This window comes from Aulostomus chinensis, chromosome 24, assembly GCF_037954235.1.
Source record: "Aulostomus chinensis isolate RoL2024-O1b breed Wild chromosome 24, RoL_Achi_v1.0, whole genome shotgun sequence".
In the NCBI taxonomy this organism is placed as follows: Eukaryota; Metazoa; Chordata; class Actinopteri; order Syngnathiformes; family Aulostomidae; genus Aulostomus; species Aulostomus chinensis.
In genome coordinates this window covers 6,172,734-6,191,668 of record NC_141343.1, presented here as the reverse complement: position 1 = coordinate 6,191,668, position 18,935 = coordinate 6,172,734, and the positions used below count along the sequence as shown (strand labels likewise).

Below are 18,935 nucleotides of genomic sequence, written 5' to 3'. Positions count from 1 at the left end.
GTAACTTTTGTTGTTATTTGGTGCTTTACAGGGTTATGATTTGACTTCATTCCAGCTTTGAACTGAGCAGGTGTTCATTCACATGTCAGTAACAGGGTGACACTTTATCACACCAGTGGACAAACATCAGCATTCATCACCCAGCAGCTCCTCTGATCAACAGAACAAGTTAAAGTATTCTGGAGAATGAGGGCATTGTTCCCTCTGCCTCTCACATGCTAAACTAGCGCTCTACCATTTGAGCTAATCCCCTGTGAATGAGCACAGCAGATAATGCAGGTTGACCTTCATGCATGGTTGAATGAGCGTCACCACTTGAAGCTTCTCTGGTTGACCAATGTAATGGAGACCAAGGGTTCCATGACATAAATGATTAATTGAAGGCAGCATTTGTCTTGGTATGAACAGTTTATGTAAATTATAGGCACACGCACATGTTAATGGTGAGGTTTATTGAATCAGCAAACATGTGAAACATTTTCTATGCCATGTGTTCCGGGGAGGGACCTGGGAAGCACAGGGGGACTGGCCATCCTGCCTGTGGAAAATGAAAACCCCAGTGTCAGTGAGTGGGAATCTCTGTGCAAGGCCTGGTATTTTGTGTTTATCAAGTTTGTGTCATGTAAATGTGGCAGTTTCAGTCATCACGGTCTGTCCTCCTCTTCCTGGTGGTTTCCTTAAAGGGGGTGGAGCCAAAAGAGGAGAGCAGCCCAAGGAAGCTCCTTAAGAGCTGTAGGTGCAAAGCTTTGGTCCCACATGGGGGAAGGGGTACAATCACAGGCAAGGTTCATTTGAATGATTATGAATTCCTTATGAACCCCTTTTTAACAGACACACATTTCTAAAGAAGCAGGTTCATTTTAGTTTTTTCATTTAGCAGAGGATGGTTTCAATCCATCAACCTCTGGGTTCTGGGCCCAGCACACTTCCTCTGCGCCACCATTTGTTGAGCAGTCATTGATTTAGGACAGCAGGATTGTGATAAGAACAGGGATCTGAATTTCAAATGTTTCACAATGATAGGCTCCAGCCCCCCCCCCCCCCATCTAAATCTCATCGAAATCTGCGTTATTGACACCAAGCTTCTCTGCAGTGTATTTTACATAGAACCTTCATGATCAACAGAACATTGGAAAGTTTAGCCCACCAGTGTTTTGGCAGCTGTGTGTCTTGAACATTTTAGATGTCAGGACAACAACCAGGATAGTGGTGAATGTCAGAGCTCCTCTCAACAAACACCAAGACTGGAGAGTTTCCTCCATCTGAAGATGCAAACATCACTAAATGTTATTTCTTCAAACGTCATCATTAGTTCTCACCTCTAATAAACAACTGAGGCAACATCTTTGACTTCTGTTCAAAGTCCCACATGGTTCTGTTACCAAACAGCATGGCTCCACATGTGGCTCCATGATAACTCATGAACCTCTGGTTGGAGGCTGGACGATGATGTTTGGACTTGAAGGAAAACTGCTTGTCCGAATTCCATTGTGTTCAAATTTAAAATCCCACAATAATAAGTAGCTGAATCTGACAGGTGAAGGCTTGGAACTACAAGATGGTTGATGTTTTCTTGACTTGATGCTCTGACTGTCAGGGTGGATGACAGCTTCTTCCTGCTGCTGCATCTGAGTGGCTATGATTTGAGGTTTTACCTCCCAAGGTTGTCTGGTACCAGGTGAAATTTAAAATTCCAGTCCCCAACCTTGGCTGTTCTGAAACTCTTCTCCTGAATCACTCCTGAGTTTTGGTTAAGAGCTGGAAATGAGCTGCAGCAAGAAAAAATACCAGTGCCCAACGAGATCAACTTAATGGCTGTTTTTGTAGTGATTTGGTGCCTCGTGAGAAGAAAATTTGGGCACAAATGTTGGAGTACAAGCTGGAGTACATAAGCTGGAGTACAAAAACACTGTGGAAAAGAAATTCACCACAGGGGACCTCCGCTCAGCCTGGCAGGGCCTCAAAACCATGGCCTCTGTGAACACTGCGGTCACCACCCCCAGAGCCATCCAGGTGAAGAGCAGTGACCCCTCCACCCTCCCCGACGACCTCAACTCATTCTACACAAGGTTTGAGTCGGACAACATCATCCAGCTTGAGGAGACCAGATCTTCATTCAAACCTGGCAGCTCCGCACTCACCTTCACGACGGAGGACGTGGTGAGAGCCCTCAGGAGGACCAGGGAAAGGAGCTCACCCGGCCCCAACAACATCAGCAGCAGAGTCCTGAGGCACTGTGCGGGGCAACTAGGCAGTGTTTTCCGGACTCTATTTCAACACTCCATGGACAGTCACACAGTTCCCCAGCTGTGGAAACACTCCACAGTCATCCCCAACCCCCAAAAAAACAACCCTAAGTCTCTGAACGATCTCGGCCCCGTGGCCCTCACCTCCCTGGTGATGAAGGCCATGGAGAAGATCATAAAACAGCACATCATCAGAGCAACCGACCCCCTGATGGACCCACTCCAGTTTGCTTATCGCGCACGCAGAGGCGTCGAGGATGCAAAAATCTTCATCTTGGACTCCATCCACAAGCACCTGGAGCTTCCTAACTCCTCCGCCAGACTTCTGTTCGCTGATTTCTCATCAGCATTTAACACACTGCAGCCCCACGTCCTGGCCACCAAACTCTCCTCCTGCTTCCATCTGGACGACCAGCTTATACTGTGGATTCTGGACTTTCTGACCAACAGGACTCAGAAAGTTCGGGTCAACAACTCCTTTTCGGACCTCCGCTTCACCTCAACTGGGTCCCCCCAGGGCTGTGTGCTCTCCCCCCTGCTCTTCCTTCTCTACACAGATGATTGCCGATCCACACAGCCCAACTGCCACCTGGTGAAATATGCTGACGACACAGTTCTCCTGTCACTGCTGTCAGGCCCAGCACAACATCATGGACCCGCTCTTCAGGAGTTTGTAGAGTGGTGTGACAGCTCCAAACTAGAACTGAACGTCAGCAAGACCAAAGAGATGGTGGTGACCTTCTCCAGCAAGCAGAGGGATCTGGCTTCTGCTGTCATCACCACCATCCACGGGAAGCCAGTGGAGGTGGTCGAGGAGTACAAATACCTGGGCACAATCTTTGAAAACCTCCTGAACTTTTCTGCCAACACAGAGGAGATTCTCAGGAGGTGTCACCAACGACTGTTCCTCCTCAGGAAACTCAATTCCTTTGGAGTCAGTGTGCCCATAATGATAACTTTCTACTACGCCTTTGTGGAAAGCATCATCACATCCTCCATAACCTGCTGGTTCCACTCCCTCAGCCTCCAGAACTGGAACAGACTGCAGCGCACTGCATCAGTGTGCTCCAAAATCATCGGCCTGCCTGTCAGAACTCTTTCACACGTTTACAGCCAACAGGTCCTGAGACAGGCAACCAAGATCATCAGAGACCCCTCACATATACTCCACTCTGCATTTGAATGGCTCCCCTCTGGGTGACGCCTCCGCTGTGTGGCCTGCAGAACTGAGAGGAGGAAAGCCACCTTTGTCCCCAAAGCCATTCTTCTCTTTAACTCCAGCTGCTAACACCTTCCCCACACCAACACCCTACACACACACACCTACATACTCTCCCCGGACTACTCAATATCCTGTCTTCACTGTTACACTGTTTATACTGTTTACATTGTCTGCACTTTATTCACTCAGTCCAGTCACCTTACTCTTCATTTTACATTGCGTACATACTGTATGTAGTATATTTATTGTATTTTTATCTTTAATCTTATTTTTATTCTCTTATTTATTCCCACTGTCATGTCCCTGTTTTTTTGTTGTTTTTTTTTTTCTATTTTTTTCTATTGTTTTTTAATGTCATGCTGCTCAGTTGTACCGTACTTTAATTGCCCCTCAGGGATAAATAAAGTCATCTGAATCTGAATCTGAATCTGAATTTTGTTGTTGTTGCAGTGTTGTAAATCACTGTGACTGCAGCTGAATGATTGAACTTTCTCAAAATATCCTCAAGATGGTTTCAATGACATCAGTTGTCACAAGAGGAAGTCTGCATGTAAACACACTCAGGTGTGCCCAGCTATTCTTAGTAGATCATTCCATGGACTTCTATTCTATGTACAGCCTGACCTTAACCTTAATCTTAATCTTAATCTTAACCAAATGAATCTTAATGTTTATTTGAAACTAAACTCAATCCAAACCTTGACTCTGAAAGAACTCACAAACTGCATTGCACTGCATCAGGGCTGGTCTTTGGTCCCCATGAGGACGAGGACTCCTGATCAGTGTTGATGATGGAAATGGTTTCCAACACCATATAACTAGAAATACACACACGTGTAAACACACACAGTGACCCTGCATGTCGTTTTGGTCCAACTTAAATTTTCATTCATGACCCAGAACCTCTCAAAACCCCTGAAGACAAATTGAATATTTGGTGTTTGAAAGCCATAAATCACATCCATATCATCTCGTCCATCTCAGTCTGATCTCATCTTTTTTTTGTTGTTTTTTAAAGAAGGACAAATTGGTACTTAGTTAAAAAAGCACTGTGGGAAAATGATCCTGCTTTCAGGGAGGTCTTTGGTGAGTTTGCTAACAATGCAGAGAACCATGATGGTACCAAGCACAAGGCTGCTGCCCTCTGCATCACACGCTACACTTTGGAGTCTGTTTGAACTGAATGTGAAGGCTTTGACATCACTGTACCAGTACGACAACAAGTGACCGTGAAACAAAGAAAACCTTCACTGATGAGTCCATGGATCTCATTGATCTGTGCCATTTCCTGATCTTCAGGTTCTGTCTTTGATTTCTTTCTTTGATCTCTAAATTCTGTGCTTTGGTTTCCTTGGTCAGTCTTTGAATTCTGGTTAATAATAAAAATGAACTCCCAGCATATTTCTGCAGACCATAGATAGGGATTTCACCAACTGCATCATAGCAACCCTCGTTGCTGTCTGCTGTTGTGCCATTGAAAAGTAAAACGGCCTGGCAGTCAACAAACTGGGCTCAACAGAAAATGTCAACTAAAGATGTATTAAAGACCAGGAGGAAATGTAACCGACCTACAAAGATGGAGGGGAATTGAGACCCACATGTTTTCCATCCTTGATGAACTGTCCACTGGTGCAGGGGATGAGGTCATGGCGATGATCTGGGAGCCAGTCCTGGATGTTAAATGCCCTGATGATGGACAGTGGAGTGGCAAAATGTCCGGTCCACTGACTGAACTCTGTGCCACAAATGAGGAACAACAGTCAGCAAGGAGTAGAAATGAAGAGGAGAAATGGAGAGAAAAGAAAGATTGAGAGCTCATGGAGGTGCAAATGTTCTGACTACAACACAGCAATCTAGAGAAACCATGACCTGGATTACTGAGGACCTCCACTGGCAGTTCATTTCTGTTGATCATAGGGCCATGCTGGGTGAAGCAGGAATGAATCCTGGGACTGAGGTTGTGGAGCAATGGTCACCTTTCCTGCTGAAACTGTCAATTCCTTTGCTTGGTTCTCTCCACAAAACCATTCCCTTAACGTAGCTCAAACCCCAGTTTCAGCTGTGAGAGCCCAGAATCTGTCACACACTGGACCATCAGGAACAGCTTTGTGCTTTCAAACAACAGAGACGACACACAAGGACTCAGGGAACGCAGGAATCTCTGGCCTCAGTTGACATGTTGAATTTCAGCAACATTTCATGATGCTGAGTTTAGCAAACCAATGAGAAGACGAAGGAGGCCGTCAACTCCTTCAAGCTCAACATCTACACTGCTTTACCCAGGAGGTCAGGAGGTCAAAGCAGAACCTGCACCCTCCACCTCTGATGTTTAGTCCACACAGAGATGAGGGGTCGGTTCAGAAGAGCGAGCTGGAGTCTGGGCAAGTCTTTTCATTCAGTCCCTGGTTTAAACAATTGTCTCCACCAACTTAAACACGGGTCTAGACCTGCACAGGTTCCAATTCCTGTCTTGGTCCCAAGGTTTTTTTGAACCAGAGTAGCTTCAACTGGTGACGCTCATTCAACCATGCATGAAGGTCAACCTGCATTATCTGCTGTGCTCATTAACAGGGGAATTAGCTCAAATGGTAGAGCGCTAGCTTAGCATGTGAGAGGAAGAGGGATCGATGCCCTCATTCTCCAGAGTACTTTAACTTGTTCTGTTGATCAGAGGAGGTGCTGGGTGATGAATGCTGATGTTTGTCCACTGGTGTGATAAAGTGTCCCCCTATTACTGAGATGTGAATGAACACCTGCTCTGTTCAAAGCTGCAATGAAACCAGGGACTTTGAACCACACACAGTGAAGGAGTTTGTCATCAAGATTTATGGCAGCTTTGAAACTTCCCACCATCTCCTGAATGTGGAGCAACTTGTCCTGCCAAAACTGTCACCTCTTCCATCCTTAATATCACCTGTCCTGACTGGCACTCAAGCTGGGCTGCAGCGGTGAAAGCGCTGAATGCAGCCAGGATACACAATGACTCAAGCAACACAGGAATCTGTTGACTCAACTTGAGGAGCAGAGGGTCCACCAAGACCAGCATCCACCTTCATTCTTGATTCTTGATTTCAAGGGCAGCCTCTTAAGATGCACCATCTCATTTTGGAGGGGGTCCTGACAAATAATGACCAACAATACAAAGATAATAAAAGTAGATTCGAAACAAAATAACAAACATTTCAACACAAGGACACACACATCATACACCCAGGTACAGGCCAACAATGTTCCCCAAAGCCCCCCCCATCACTCACCATACAGTATTCTACAAAGTATGATCAGAGATCCCACTGCAAAATAGGAGTGGGCCTGTGTTCACATACACATACATTTAAACACCCATCTAAATAAATACTGCTTACATGCACCATTAAAGTACACAATGCATATTCATACACAAATATCCACATATTTACAGTACAGAGAAAAAAAAAGGAGCAAGTAGAGAGTGAATCCTGGAGAGAAAAGGTGAGGTGCATCAGAAACAAGAGCAGATGTTTGAAAATGCTTGATGATTTGAAGATGTGAAAGGAAGGGAGAGACCGAAGTGAGGAAGAAAGGTTGTTCCAATCTGATGGAGCTTTAAATACAAAGCAGAAGGCCGTCCCACTGATCCTGGATCTGCTCGATGTTCCTGCCTGTTAAAAGGAAGGTTTTCATCACCACTGTTGCGGGATGTGCTTGCTGGTGGAGAATTGTTGGGTGTAGATTCATTGAAGGAGTTTGGTGCTGGACCTGCTCTACTTGTAAAGAGTCATGAGAGAACTTTTGGAGTGATTTGGTTTTCAACAAGTAAAAATGACTTGACTTGATTTGGTGCCTCATGAGGAGAAAATTTGGGCACAAAAGTTGGACAAGAGTGTTTGTGGAGGGTGATTTTTGTTGCAGTGTTGTAAGTCACTGTAACTGCAGCTGAATGATTGAACTTTCTCCAAATCTCCTCAAGATGGTTTCCAAATGATAAAACTGACTTGACTAAAATATGAATGTGCGATGACCAGTTTCTTTGCTGATTCTAGGCAGATACAGAAACAAATGATCTCTACACTCTAGGTTGGATTGTGAGCTGAAAGGAATTAAAAGTTGTTTCAAGTATGAAGGGAAATTAAAGTGGACACATTTGAAAATAAATCCTGACCAATGGAGTTCCTTTGGGACTCCTACATTCAATAATGATGGGTTCTGTCCAAACACCTGAGCACAAATCTACAAAGACAATTATATCAGACATTAAGAGGACAAAGATTGATGTCTGAATGTGTTACGAGCGGCTCAGACGTGCAGCAAAACCTAGTAGCAGCAAATCACCATTTATTAAAGTCAATCATCAACCATGTGAGGTGTGGAAGTCAGTGTCAGCAGTGGAGGTGAGTGTGTGGATGTGCTGGTCAATGTGTGCTGCATGTTGTTAGTGTGAAACAAGGACAAACTAAAGGACAACAACAGCACGCTGGCTGAGTGCAAAAGGGAGACAGATGTCTGGGAAGGTGGGGTTAAACAGGCCTAACTGGGAACACTGGCCTGGTGCTCCCAGTCAGCCTCATGACCAGGCTTCTTCAGACCTGCAAAGACACAAACACACCCACCAACAGGACCCTGCACACAGAACTCTGCATAGGACCCAGGCTGGGGCCTTCATCAGTGTTCCCATAGAAACCACCAGCGTAGTCCAATATTGGGAATATGAACTGTGTTCCAATACTTTTCCAGACTTCTTGTGGAAAAAGTCAACAGAACAACAAAAGTAATTTCAGCCAACCAGATATTTGCTGGGACACTGAGTTCATGTGAAGTTTCAATGACAGCTGAGAATCACGCCAGAGGCCTGGATATTTAAAGTCTTCAATTTTTGCTTTTGTTGTTCCATCAAGAAAGCGAATGAGCCAGTGAGCTGACAACCAAGAATCAGGTCAAATGGAAAACAACAGACAATATGAGGTTCTTCTGGTTTCTTGATGGGAAGCCAAAAATATTTTCAGCCTTGGATCATTAAAGTCTGTTTCATTTCTGATGTCGTGTTCAAAAATAATTGCTCACCTAAGAGGATTCAAAAAAGTCAGACTTTTCAAAGTCCTATTCTCTTCTCAGGCTTTCAAATCTTTTAAATTTCCATTTTCCACAAGTGAATAGAAAGTTGTTTCTCCTTTGAATCCAGGACTTAAATCTAGGGTTCATTTCATGAGCACATCATTAAATGACTTGTAGTGATATTCTCCTTTTAACATTCCAAATTATTAATGAGATTTGGACATTACAGAAACATTTTTCCAGATTTTGTTGGGCCAGTACAGCAGGAACTGGGGGGTCATTCATGTAGTGGTTTAAATTTGAGCCTGGGTTTCTTCCTGCTGCTGTCAAGGAGAAACATGATACGAGCAAACACACACACAAGTTGTGTTTGTGGAGCGATTCCATGAAAACAAGGACAGATCGCAGCCTCCGAGCACCTGCTTTGTCTCTCAGTGAGGACCCTGAGGAGCTGGTGGAGGAATATGGAGTTATCAGTAGTTCTAAAGTGATGTTTTCATCCAACATTGCATCAAGTGCTAAATACACTCTCATCAATGAGTCAGATTTGTAACTGACTCGCCCAGATTCAATGCCTCTGTGAAGGAGTTGAGTTTGACCCCCACATTTACTTTCACTGTGCCTCCAAACATGGCTGAATGATTTGTACACATTTGGTCAACCAATTAACAGCCCGTTATCGAGATAAAAGAATTAGCTTAGCTGACTTCAATGTTGTGGGAATGGAGATGCTGAAAAGAAAAGCCTTTGCTCCTCATTTATTTCATTGTTAAGACTCAATTGGCTTCTCTCAGAGTGCAAATAAGCCCAACCACTGCCTAAACCACTCCCTCAGCATCAGATATACAGACAAATAATAACAGTAACATACACTCCAAACAGTAAAACACATCAGTGGTGATACAAGCAGAGCCTCTACATGTAAACAAAAGCACTGAGAACTTTAAAAGTGTACAGAAAGTTTATTAAAAGACAGAGTTATGTCGCGACAAATGGTTTCTCCCCAGTGTGGGTTCTCATGTGTTTTTTCAGATTTCCCTTTTCTGAACACCTTTTGCCACAAACTGAGCAGGGGAATGGTTTCTCTCCAGTGTGCGTTCTCATGTGTATTTTCAAACGTCCCTTGACTGAGAAGCTTTTGCCACAAATGGAGCAGGGGAATGGTTTTTCTCCAGTGTGCATTCTCATGTGTGTTTTCAAATGTCCCTTGACTGAGAAGCTTTTGCCACAAATGGAGCAGGGGAATGGTTTCTCCCCAGTGTGCATTCTCATGTGGTTTTTAAGATATCCTTTTTCTGAAAATCTTGTGCCACAAACTGAGCAGGGGAATGGTTTCTCTCCAGTGTGCGTTCTCATGTGTATTTTCAAACGTCCCTTGACTGAGAAGCTTTTGCCACAAATGGAGCAGGGGAATGGTTTTTCTCCAGTGTGCATTCTCATGTGTGTTTTCAAATGTCCATTTTGTGGAAATCTTGTGCCACAAACTGAGCAAAGGAATGGTTTCTCCCCCGTGTGCATTCTCATGTGTATATCTAAATTCCCTCTGTAACTAAAACCTTTACTGCATGTTGAGCACCTAAAGGGATGCCCATCCTCACTGACTTCTGTCTGAGTTTCTGAAGGACCAAAGGTCACATTCCTGGTGATCTCCGATTCACTTTCAGTTTTTACTTTTTGCTCTTTTGAGCTGCAATGAGCTGCTTCCTGTCCTGGGCTCAATTTCTGAAGCAAATTCTTCGTTGTGCCAAAGTGTTCCTTGTGCTCAGAGGTGGCCGTGTTATCAGGTCTGACCCTGTCATCCTGACTGACTTCAGTCTCAGCTTCAGAAGAGTCTGACATCTGGTCGTCAGTCTCAGGTTTTACAAGTGTATCCAGATCTATGTTGCTGGCGGTTTCTGGTTCTGGTCCTCCAAACGCTTCTACACAAGCTTCTGTTTTCAGATGATGAATTGGGCTGCTGCTCAGAGACTCTGCTTTCAAGTTCTCCTCAGTTAGACTCTGGTGAAGCTGTGGGAACTGAGGTTTCTCCTCTTCCTCTTCACTCTTCACAGGGACCAGAGTGAAGGGGAACGTGGTGATATCAGCCTCCTCCTGCCCTTCAAGCTGCGCTCCCTCCTCACTGGTCCAGAGTTCCTCTGACTCCTCTTTAAAGTGTGGAGGCACTTGGTCCTGCAACTCAGTGGGAACCTCTTCTTTAATCACCAGCAGCTGTTCCACATCTGCAGGACACAAACAGCAACATCAGAAATCTCTTCATTTGACTGGGAAAAGTGGGACAATTCTCAAATGGCTGTCCAGCCCAGGCCAGCCAGGCAGCGAACAAAAATATTTTTTTAATCGGCCTGTATAATTTACATTATAGGCAGCACGGTGATGCAGTGGTTCACCCTGTCGCCTCACAGCAACAAGGTTCTGGGTTCGAGCCCCGGCTCAGGCACAAGATCTTTCTGTGTTGAGTCTGCATGTTCTCACTGTGCCTGCGTGGGTTCCCTCCAGGTTTTCTGGCTTTGCATTTGTATTCTACATGTAGCTGAGTCAATGCCTATGATATCATTTCTTACTCTTAATTTGGTGAACTTTCTAAAACCTATAACACTGTAATATTGTAATAGTAACAGTGTGATAGCCTTTAGTTTGGAAGTGGAAACTCTTCTGCATTGTTCTATACTGTTGATGAATGGTTGATGGTCCTCAAGGTTCCTGTTCCTGGTTGTAGCACTGGGGGTCTGAACCAGTGAGACACTCAAAGAGCTGCATGTGACTTGCTGCAGGAGACAGAGAGACTGCTGACACGTGTGTGTGTGTGTGTGTGTGTGTGTGTGTGTGTGTGTGCGTGCTGACTGTGTTCTGATGTTGAAGTGTTAATTGTAATGTTGTATGCATTTCTTTAGAGGGTTTATATTAAATCAGTAGTGTAACAACAGAGAATAAACCAATAGTTTTAGGTTGCTTTTACTTTATCTTCTTATTTTCTTGTGAAGGAAATTTTGTTTGTAGATTACATTCATTAACCAATTAACATAATAAAGTTTGTAGTTTTTCCTGGAGTTGTTGATTTCAAGTTAGCGGCCAAAACATCCATTTTGATGTACAAATTTATTTAATATTACTATATTAATTTTTGAAAGATTGTTGAAAGACACACACATAAGAAAAACTGGTACAGCTGTGGTCCTGGAGACAGAGACACTGCTGAGATGTGTGTGTGTGTATCTTCTCAGGATGCGCAGCACACACGCGTGCACACACACCCCTCCCAACCCCACAGCCCTCCATCAACATCCAATCACTGTTTGGATGCAAACGACCCAGGACGTAGCCTGTCAGGTTCCAGCAGGGACACAGACTTTTGCAGCGTTCGGTTGCACTCAGATTTTGACGTTTCTCTTTCTCTCCCTTAAGAAAATAACAGATGACCCACAAACTGAATATGGACAAGATTCACTGCAGGAGCTGAAAAATCCACTGGAAAAGGCACCAAGGAGATGATAGGTTCCGCCTCTCCTCCTCTCTTTCCCTCCTGAGTCTGTGCCCTGTAATTGATGCGTCTCAGCATCTTGTGAGAGTTCCTTCTCTACTTTGTCATGGATCCCAACCCCCTATCATCACACCATGATCCATAAAGGAAAGAGGAATTTGGTGATCTTGGCCCATGAGAAGTCCAGAACAAAAGACTTGGATATGGAGGTTTGTTAGAGTTTTGCAAAGGGAAACAGGAGGCTGTTGTTGAGGAGTGGATTGATGAGAAAGGAGAGTGGAGCTGTTCAGGTGCAAACACAGAGTTCAGGGGCTCCCAAACAAACGAGCTTGAAACGAGACGCAAAGACAAAAAAGAGATTTAATACAATAACGACCCTTTTTAGTTTGTAAATATCGGCTATATTGAGAGGTCTTATTTGATTCTTACTTTATTTTGAAAATGTATCTAAGAATTAGACAATCCAATTAAGATCAGTTTTATGTTGTTGGTTGTCAAGATCTGGATGGGTGTTCTGTTTTATGTATTTATTTATTTTCTATTGATCAGTTTTGTTTTTCAAGACTTGGTGAAGGGATTTTTCTTTAATAACTTGGCCGACCCTTTTAGTTTTGTTAATATTGGCAACAGTGACAAGCATTCTTGTTGGGTTTGAATATATTTGATTCAGGCCATCCACTGAAGGTAAATGTCAAGATTTAGTTGTTGTCATCTGATGAGAAATGTTTTTTTAGTTTTTGTAGTTTCTTTTTTTTAAATTTTTCAGGGGGTTTGTGGGCCTCAGTGACCCGGGTGCTGCTGGAGGAGGCTGCAGACCTGAAGAGGCTCAAGCTGCCACCCGTAGCTCCACCTGCTCACGTCCCCGTCTGTCCATCAGTCTCTTCCCTTGATCGCTCTCTTTATCTGTCCCTCTCTTTCCTTCTGCATGAATGTCTTTCTCCATTATCTGTCTTTGTCTCTGCCCCGCTCTCCTGCTCTCTTTCCCCCCCAATCGGTCAAAGCAGAAGGCCGTCCCCACTGATCCTGGATCTGCTCGATGTTCCTGCCTGTTAAAAGGAAGATTTTCATCACCACTGTTGCAGGATGTGCTTGCTGGTGGAGAATTGTTGGGTGTAGATTCATTGGAGGAGTTTGGTGCTGGACCTGCTCTACTAGTAAAGAGTCATGAGAGAACTTTTGGAGTGATTTGGTTCTAAACAAAAAAAAATGACTTGACTTAAGAACATAACTAAAACAGTTATCCAGAGAACCAACTACGCCCCCCCCCCCCAAAACACCATCACACCCTTTCCCACCTCTGTCGCCACCATGTGCCCCCTTACAAATGCCTGTCGAGAACCGGCCCTGCTGCCTCTCCACTTCCTGGGCTGAATTCGGGGCCCAGCAGGTCCCTGCGGGGACTCACCTGCTCTGTAGAGCCTGACTCGGGGCTTCAGCACGGCATCGAGCAGCAACCTCTGCCGGCGGTTCTCCCGCTCGAACTCCGCCACGGTTTCCTCCAGCAGAGCCACGATCTGCTCCGCGGCCGCCGCCAGCCGCTCGGTGAGCAGCGCTCTCAGCCCCGGGACTCCAGCCGCTGAGTCTCCTTCTCCCAGCTGCAGCAGGAAGTCTTCAGCGGCGGCGAGGATCCGCTCCTGGACCGACACCCGCAGCAGCTGCGCGGCGCACATGTTGAGGTTCTACTGGCGCCAGTCAGCCTTCAGGAAACAGAGACCGAGGCCGGAGGTTCACGGACTTCTCCTTCTTTCCTCCTTGTTTGAAAATTCTTCTTCTTCTTCTTTTTGGTTTTTTTCGGCGGTTGGCAACCCACCAGATGGAGCATTACCGCCCTCTTCTGTCCCATCGCGGAACACCATCTTTCCCTACTTCTAACCCCTACACCTAAACCCTACCTCTAAATCTAAACATAATCCCTAAACCTAAATCCTATACTACACCTAAATCCTACCTCTAAATCCTAAACATAATCCCTAAACCTAAATCCTATAATACAATCCTGTATCCCTCAAATACTCTAAAAGAACCCTAACACTCTCCCTATCCTCCATCCTTAGAACTCCCTCCAGACTGATCTCACCCTTCCCCATGTTCCTCCACCTGTCCCTCATCACCCTCCTCTCCACCTCATACCTGCCACACCTCAGAAGTACGTGCTCTACCGACTCTTCCTCACCACAGCCCTCACACAGCCCTGTGTTGTGCTTCCCTAACACCTTCAAAGTCCCGTTCAGCCCACAGTGTCCCAGCCTCAGCCTCACCTTCACTACTTCCTCCCTCCTCTGCCCACCTCCACCCCAACACCCTCTAGCCTGCACACTCCTCTGAACCCTATAAAAGTGCCTACCCTTCTTCTCTTTGTCCCACCTTCCCTGCCACATGCCCATCACCCTCTCCCTCACTATCACCTTCACCTCAGCCCTACTCACCCTCACATTCATCTCCACCGTCCTCTTCACCAACGCCCCCTTTGCCAACTCATCTGCCTTCTCGTTCCCCTCCACCCCCACATGTGCTGGTACCCTTAAAAACCTAACCTGACCCCCCTGCTGAACTATCCTCATGACTGCCTGAAGAACCTGGTACAAAATATCCCGACGACAACCCGTGTGACATGACCTGATGCTAGTTAGGACTGCTGCTGAATCTGAGCAGACCACCACCCTCCCCACTTGTGTACACTCCACCCACCTCAGAGCCACCAGCACCGCTACCATCTCCACTGTGAAAACCCCCAGCCCATCTGTCGTGCGCCTACTAAGCCCTATCCCTCTCCCCGGTACTGCCACCACAAATCCTGTCTCCCCGGACTCCGCCCTTGATCCATCCGTATACACCTTCTCCCATCCACCATACACCCTTCTCATACACCTGTTGTGAGCCCTAACCAAGTCCTCCCCCTCCCCCTTCCTCCTCAACTCCAACAAACACCAGTCCACCTCTGGCCACTCCATCCTCCACGGTGCCATCTCTGGGTACACCACTGTTTGACTCACCCTAATGTGCCCTACTCCTAGCTCCCTAGCCAGTACATTCCCTATCCTCCAAAAGTGCTCCCTGTGTCTCCCTCCCCCTCCCGTACTCCCAACACTCATCACACACTCTTGGTCAGATGCACCCTGGAGTGACCCTGCAGGTTAGCCCAATACCTCACCACTAACTGCTTCCTTCTTAGCTCCAGGGGCATCTCACCCATCTCCACCTGCAGTGCTGTCACCGGTGTTGTCCCTAGCGCCCCACAGCACACCCTCAGTGCCTTATTGTATACCACATCCAGAACCCGCAAGTGACTCTTAGCAGCCGACCCATATACTATACACCCATAATCTAGTGCCGCCCTCACCATCGAAGTACAAATCGTCTTCAGTGCCGCACAGCTAGCCCCCCAGTCCCTACCTGACAAACACCTCATCACATTTATCACCTTCCTACACCTGCCCTCAACCCTCCTAATGTGCTCCACCCAAGTCAACTTACTATCAAAAACTACTCCCAAATACTTAAAGGACCCCACTCTCTCTAACTCCCTACCATACATCCTAAGCTTTTCACCACCCACATCCCTCTTCCTAGTAAAGAACACTGTCTGCATCTTATCTACTGAGAACCTGCTCCCCCACTCATAGCCCCACTCAACCACCACATCTATAGCCTCCTGTACTTTACCCACTACATGTGCTAAGTCCCTACCCCTCTTCCATAGCACCCCATCATCAGCAAACAGTGCTCTCCCTACATCCCCAGCTACCCGTGAAAACACATCATTAATCATAATACTATACAACAGTGGACTAATTACACTGCCCTGTGGTGTGCCATTGCTCACTGTGTATTCACCTGACACCTCAGACCCTATCCTAACCCGTATCACCCTCTCGGACAGGAAATCTTTCACCCAGTTAAACACCCTACCTCCTACCCCCAACATGTGCAGTTTAACTAACACCCCCTCCCTCCACATCATATCATATGCCTTCTCAATATAACACCACCACAACTGACTCCTTATTTACCACCACTGCCTCTTTCCACACCCTTGGCATCCTGCCCTCCTCCCAGACCCTATTGTACAGCCCCAGAAGTGCCTCCAGTGCTCCTTCACCCAAGTGCTTCAGCATAACATACCCCACCTGATCCGCCCCTGGAGCTGTGTGCTTAGCCCTACCTATAGTCCTCACCAACTCTGCCATCGTGAACCTATCATCGATAATCCCACCTGTATCCTCCCTCCTGTCCAACACCCCCAAATGCTTGCCCAAAGTCGCCTCCCTCCCCCTCCTCTCCTCTTCTGTCAAGTTATCCTCACTATGTATCCTTGCAAATGCCCCCGCCATCATCTCCACCTTTTCCCTCTCTGTCACTGCTATCTCCCCCCCTGCTGTCATCACTGGGTAGTCCCACTCCCTCCTATCCCCTCCCATTTTCCTAATCATTCCCCATACCTCTCCCACCGGGGTTGTCCTCCCTATGCTTCTACTAAACTGTCTCCAACTATCCCTCTTAGCCTGCCTAACCACCCTCCTCACCACTGCTTGTGCCCTCTTATAACTCACTAGACTATTTATGTTATGACTCCTCTTCAACTGCCTAAATGCCCTATTCCTTGCCCTCACTGCCTGACTACACTCCTCTGTCCACCACGGTACCATCTTCCTGCCTCCCCTCCCTCTACTCCTCGGTATACTTTCAGTTGCGCCTACAATTATTGCTGATGTCAGCCTATCATTTACCTCATCTGCACTCCCCTCCTTATCTAACTCAGCCACCTTCTCCTCCACCACTTCCTGAAACACCCCCCAATCAGCTTTTCCAAACACCCACCTCTCCACCCCCTCACCTGACACTACTTGCACCTTCTCACCCACTGCACACACCACGGGATAATGATCACTCCCTACAGTCGACCCATTCAGCACCTCCCATCTGCTTACCCCTGCCAAGCCGCTTGACACCAGTGTTAGATCTAAAGCTGACTCATTCCCTGTCCTGACATCTATCCTTGTCCCCCTACCATCATTCATACATACTAGTGCCCTAACCTCCATTAATTCCTCTACCGTCCTCCCATTACCATCTGTATGCCCTCCCCCCCACACTACACTATGAGCATTAAAATCTGCGCACCACACGACCCTCTGCCACCCCTCCCTCTGGATACTAACTAATTTTTCTACCTCTAACCTGACACAGGGGTTATAGTAATTAACTATGACAACCCCTTTCCCCCCCTCCCAAACCTCCACCACTATGTACTCCTGTTCTACCCCTCTATCTAGCTCCCTAAATGACACACCCCTCCTAACCAGCGTGGCACACCCTCCTCCCCCACCTCCTATCCTATCTCGCCTCACCATCACATATCCCTGCACCACAAAATCTAACCCAGGCTTAAGCCATGTTTCCTGAACACACACCACATCTGGTTGCACCCCTATTCCCTCTAAGTAGACCTTGAACTCCTGACCATTTGCTATCAAGCTCCTTGCGTTCAATCGAAGGATCACCACCATACTCAAGTGTGTCCACCCTTCCCTGCCCCTGATCTATTCCCTTCTACTATCCTGGCAATGACCTTCTCAAAACTTACTTCCTCTAACCCTAACAGGCACCCAGCTTGTCTCACTATGATTTTAATCCTCTCAGTCTTTGAGGAAACCTCCATAGTGGAGGTAATAGCTGCTGCCACGAACGCTACAACCTGCTCACTAGCCACCCACCCCTTCTCCCTACACTGACACCCCAGCCCTCCACTCCTGTTCTCCCGACCCTCCATGCCCGGCTGTTCCCTACCCCCAACTGTCTGCCCTACTACACCTGTCCACCCTCCCAAGCCTGCCCTACCCACTGCTTCCGACCCTTCAACTGCACTCTGCCCTCCCTCCCTCTGCCTGACCACCTTCACCGCCTCAGCATACGACACCTTCTCTAACACCCTCACCCTCTGAACCTCAACCTCCCGCTTCATCACCTGACATCCTCCAAAAGCTACACTATGCGCACCCCCACAGCTACAACATCGGGGCTGGGCATCCTCAGGACACTCTCCAAACTTGTGCTCCCCTGCGCACTGTGGACATCTCCTCTTCCCCTTACAACCCTGTGCAGTATGCCCAAAAGACTGACAATTAAAACACCTCAGTGACAGGGGAATGAAGGCCCTCACAAAAAAACACATACACCCCAGAAATACCCGAGCTGGAAGAACTTCACCCTAAAACTCCACCACCACCGTTTCACGAAACTCCCTCTGTGGCCCCCTCTTCATCCTTGTCACCTTCACCACCCTCGGACCTCCCTTAGTGTCTATTCTCTCCTTTATCTCCTCCTCCCCCACCTCCATTGGAACCCCTGTAATCACCCCTCTACACCCCCCTCCTGCTGTCCTCTTCAACCCCACCAGCACTACCCTCTCCACTGTGCACCCCACTATCTTCCTTCCATTCCCTCCTTGAATTGCTTTCTCCACCTGCCCCAGGTTCTTGCACCCCACCAGTAAGTTCCCATCCCCCAGGACCCGTGCAAATTTAATCTCCCCTAGCCAGCCTTTCAGTGCCCCTGTCAATCCGAATGGATTCTTCTTGCTCACACCACCCGCCTCAACAAACCTCACCACTACATTCAAGCACTCATCCTCCCTACTTCCTCTCCCCTCGTCCTCACTTTGCATATCCTCTGCTGACTCACTCTCACTTTCTGTCTTCTTCCTCTTATGCTCTCCCTGCCCCTGTCCTACCCGTCTATCGCTCCTCAGCTCCCTTCCACCTGTGCTCCCCTCAGCCCTATTCTGAACCAGACTCTCCACAGATCCCCCCCCCGTCCTTTCCCCTTGTTCCTTTCCTACCTCCACTTATGCCCTTTTGTTTAGTCATGTCCCTATATCTCCTACACTCTTCTGGCCCTACCAACAACAAAAAAAACAACAACAAGGAAGCGGGGGAGCTGGTCGGGACCTGACAGCCGT

General features: G+C 47.0%; 1 protein-coding gene across 1 annotated transcript; it reads right to left on the bottom strand.

The window, feature by feature from the left end:
* Positions 1 to 9,477: 9,477 nt before the first annotated feature.
* Positions 9,478 to 16,395, bottom strand: LOC147238499 (uncharacterized). The gene is made up of 2 exons (XM_086198244.1): positions 16,191 to 16,395; positions 9,478 to 10,718 (listed from the first exon to the last, which is right to left on the bottom strand). The coding sequence occupies exons 1-2, from the start codon at positions 16,393 to 16,395 to the stop codon at positions 9,478 to 9,480; spliced, it is 1,446 nt and encodes a 481-aa protein (XP_086054370.1).
* Between the last annotated feature and the right edge of the window lie 2,540 nt (positions 16,396 to 18,935).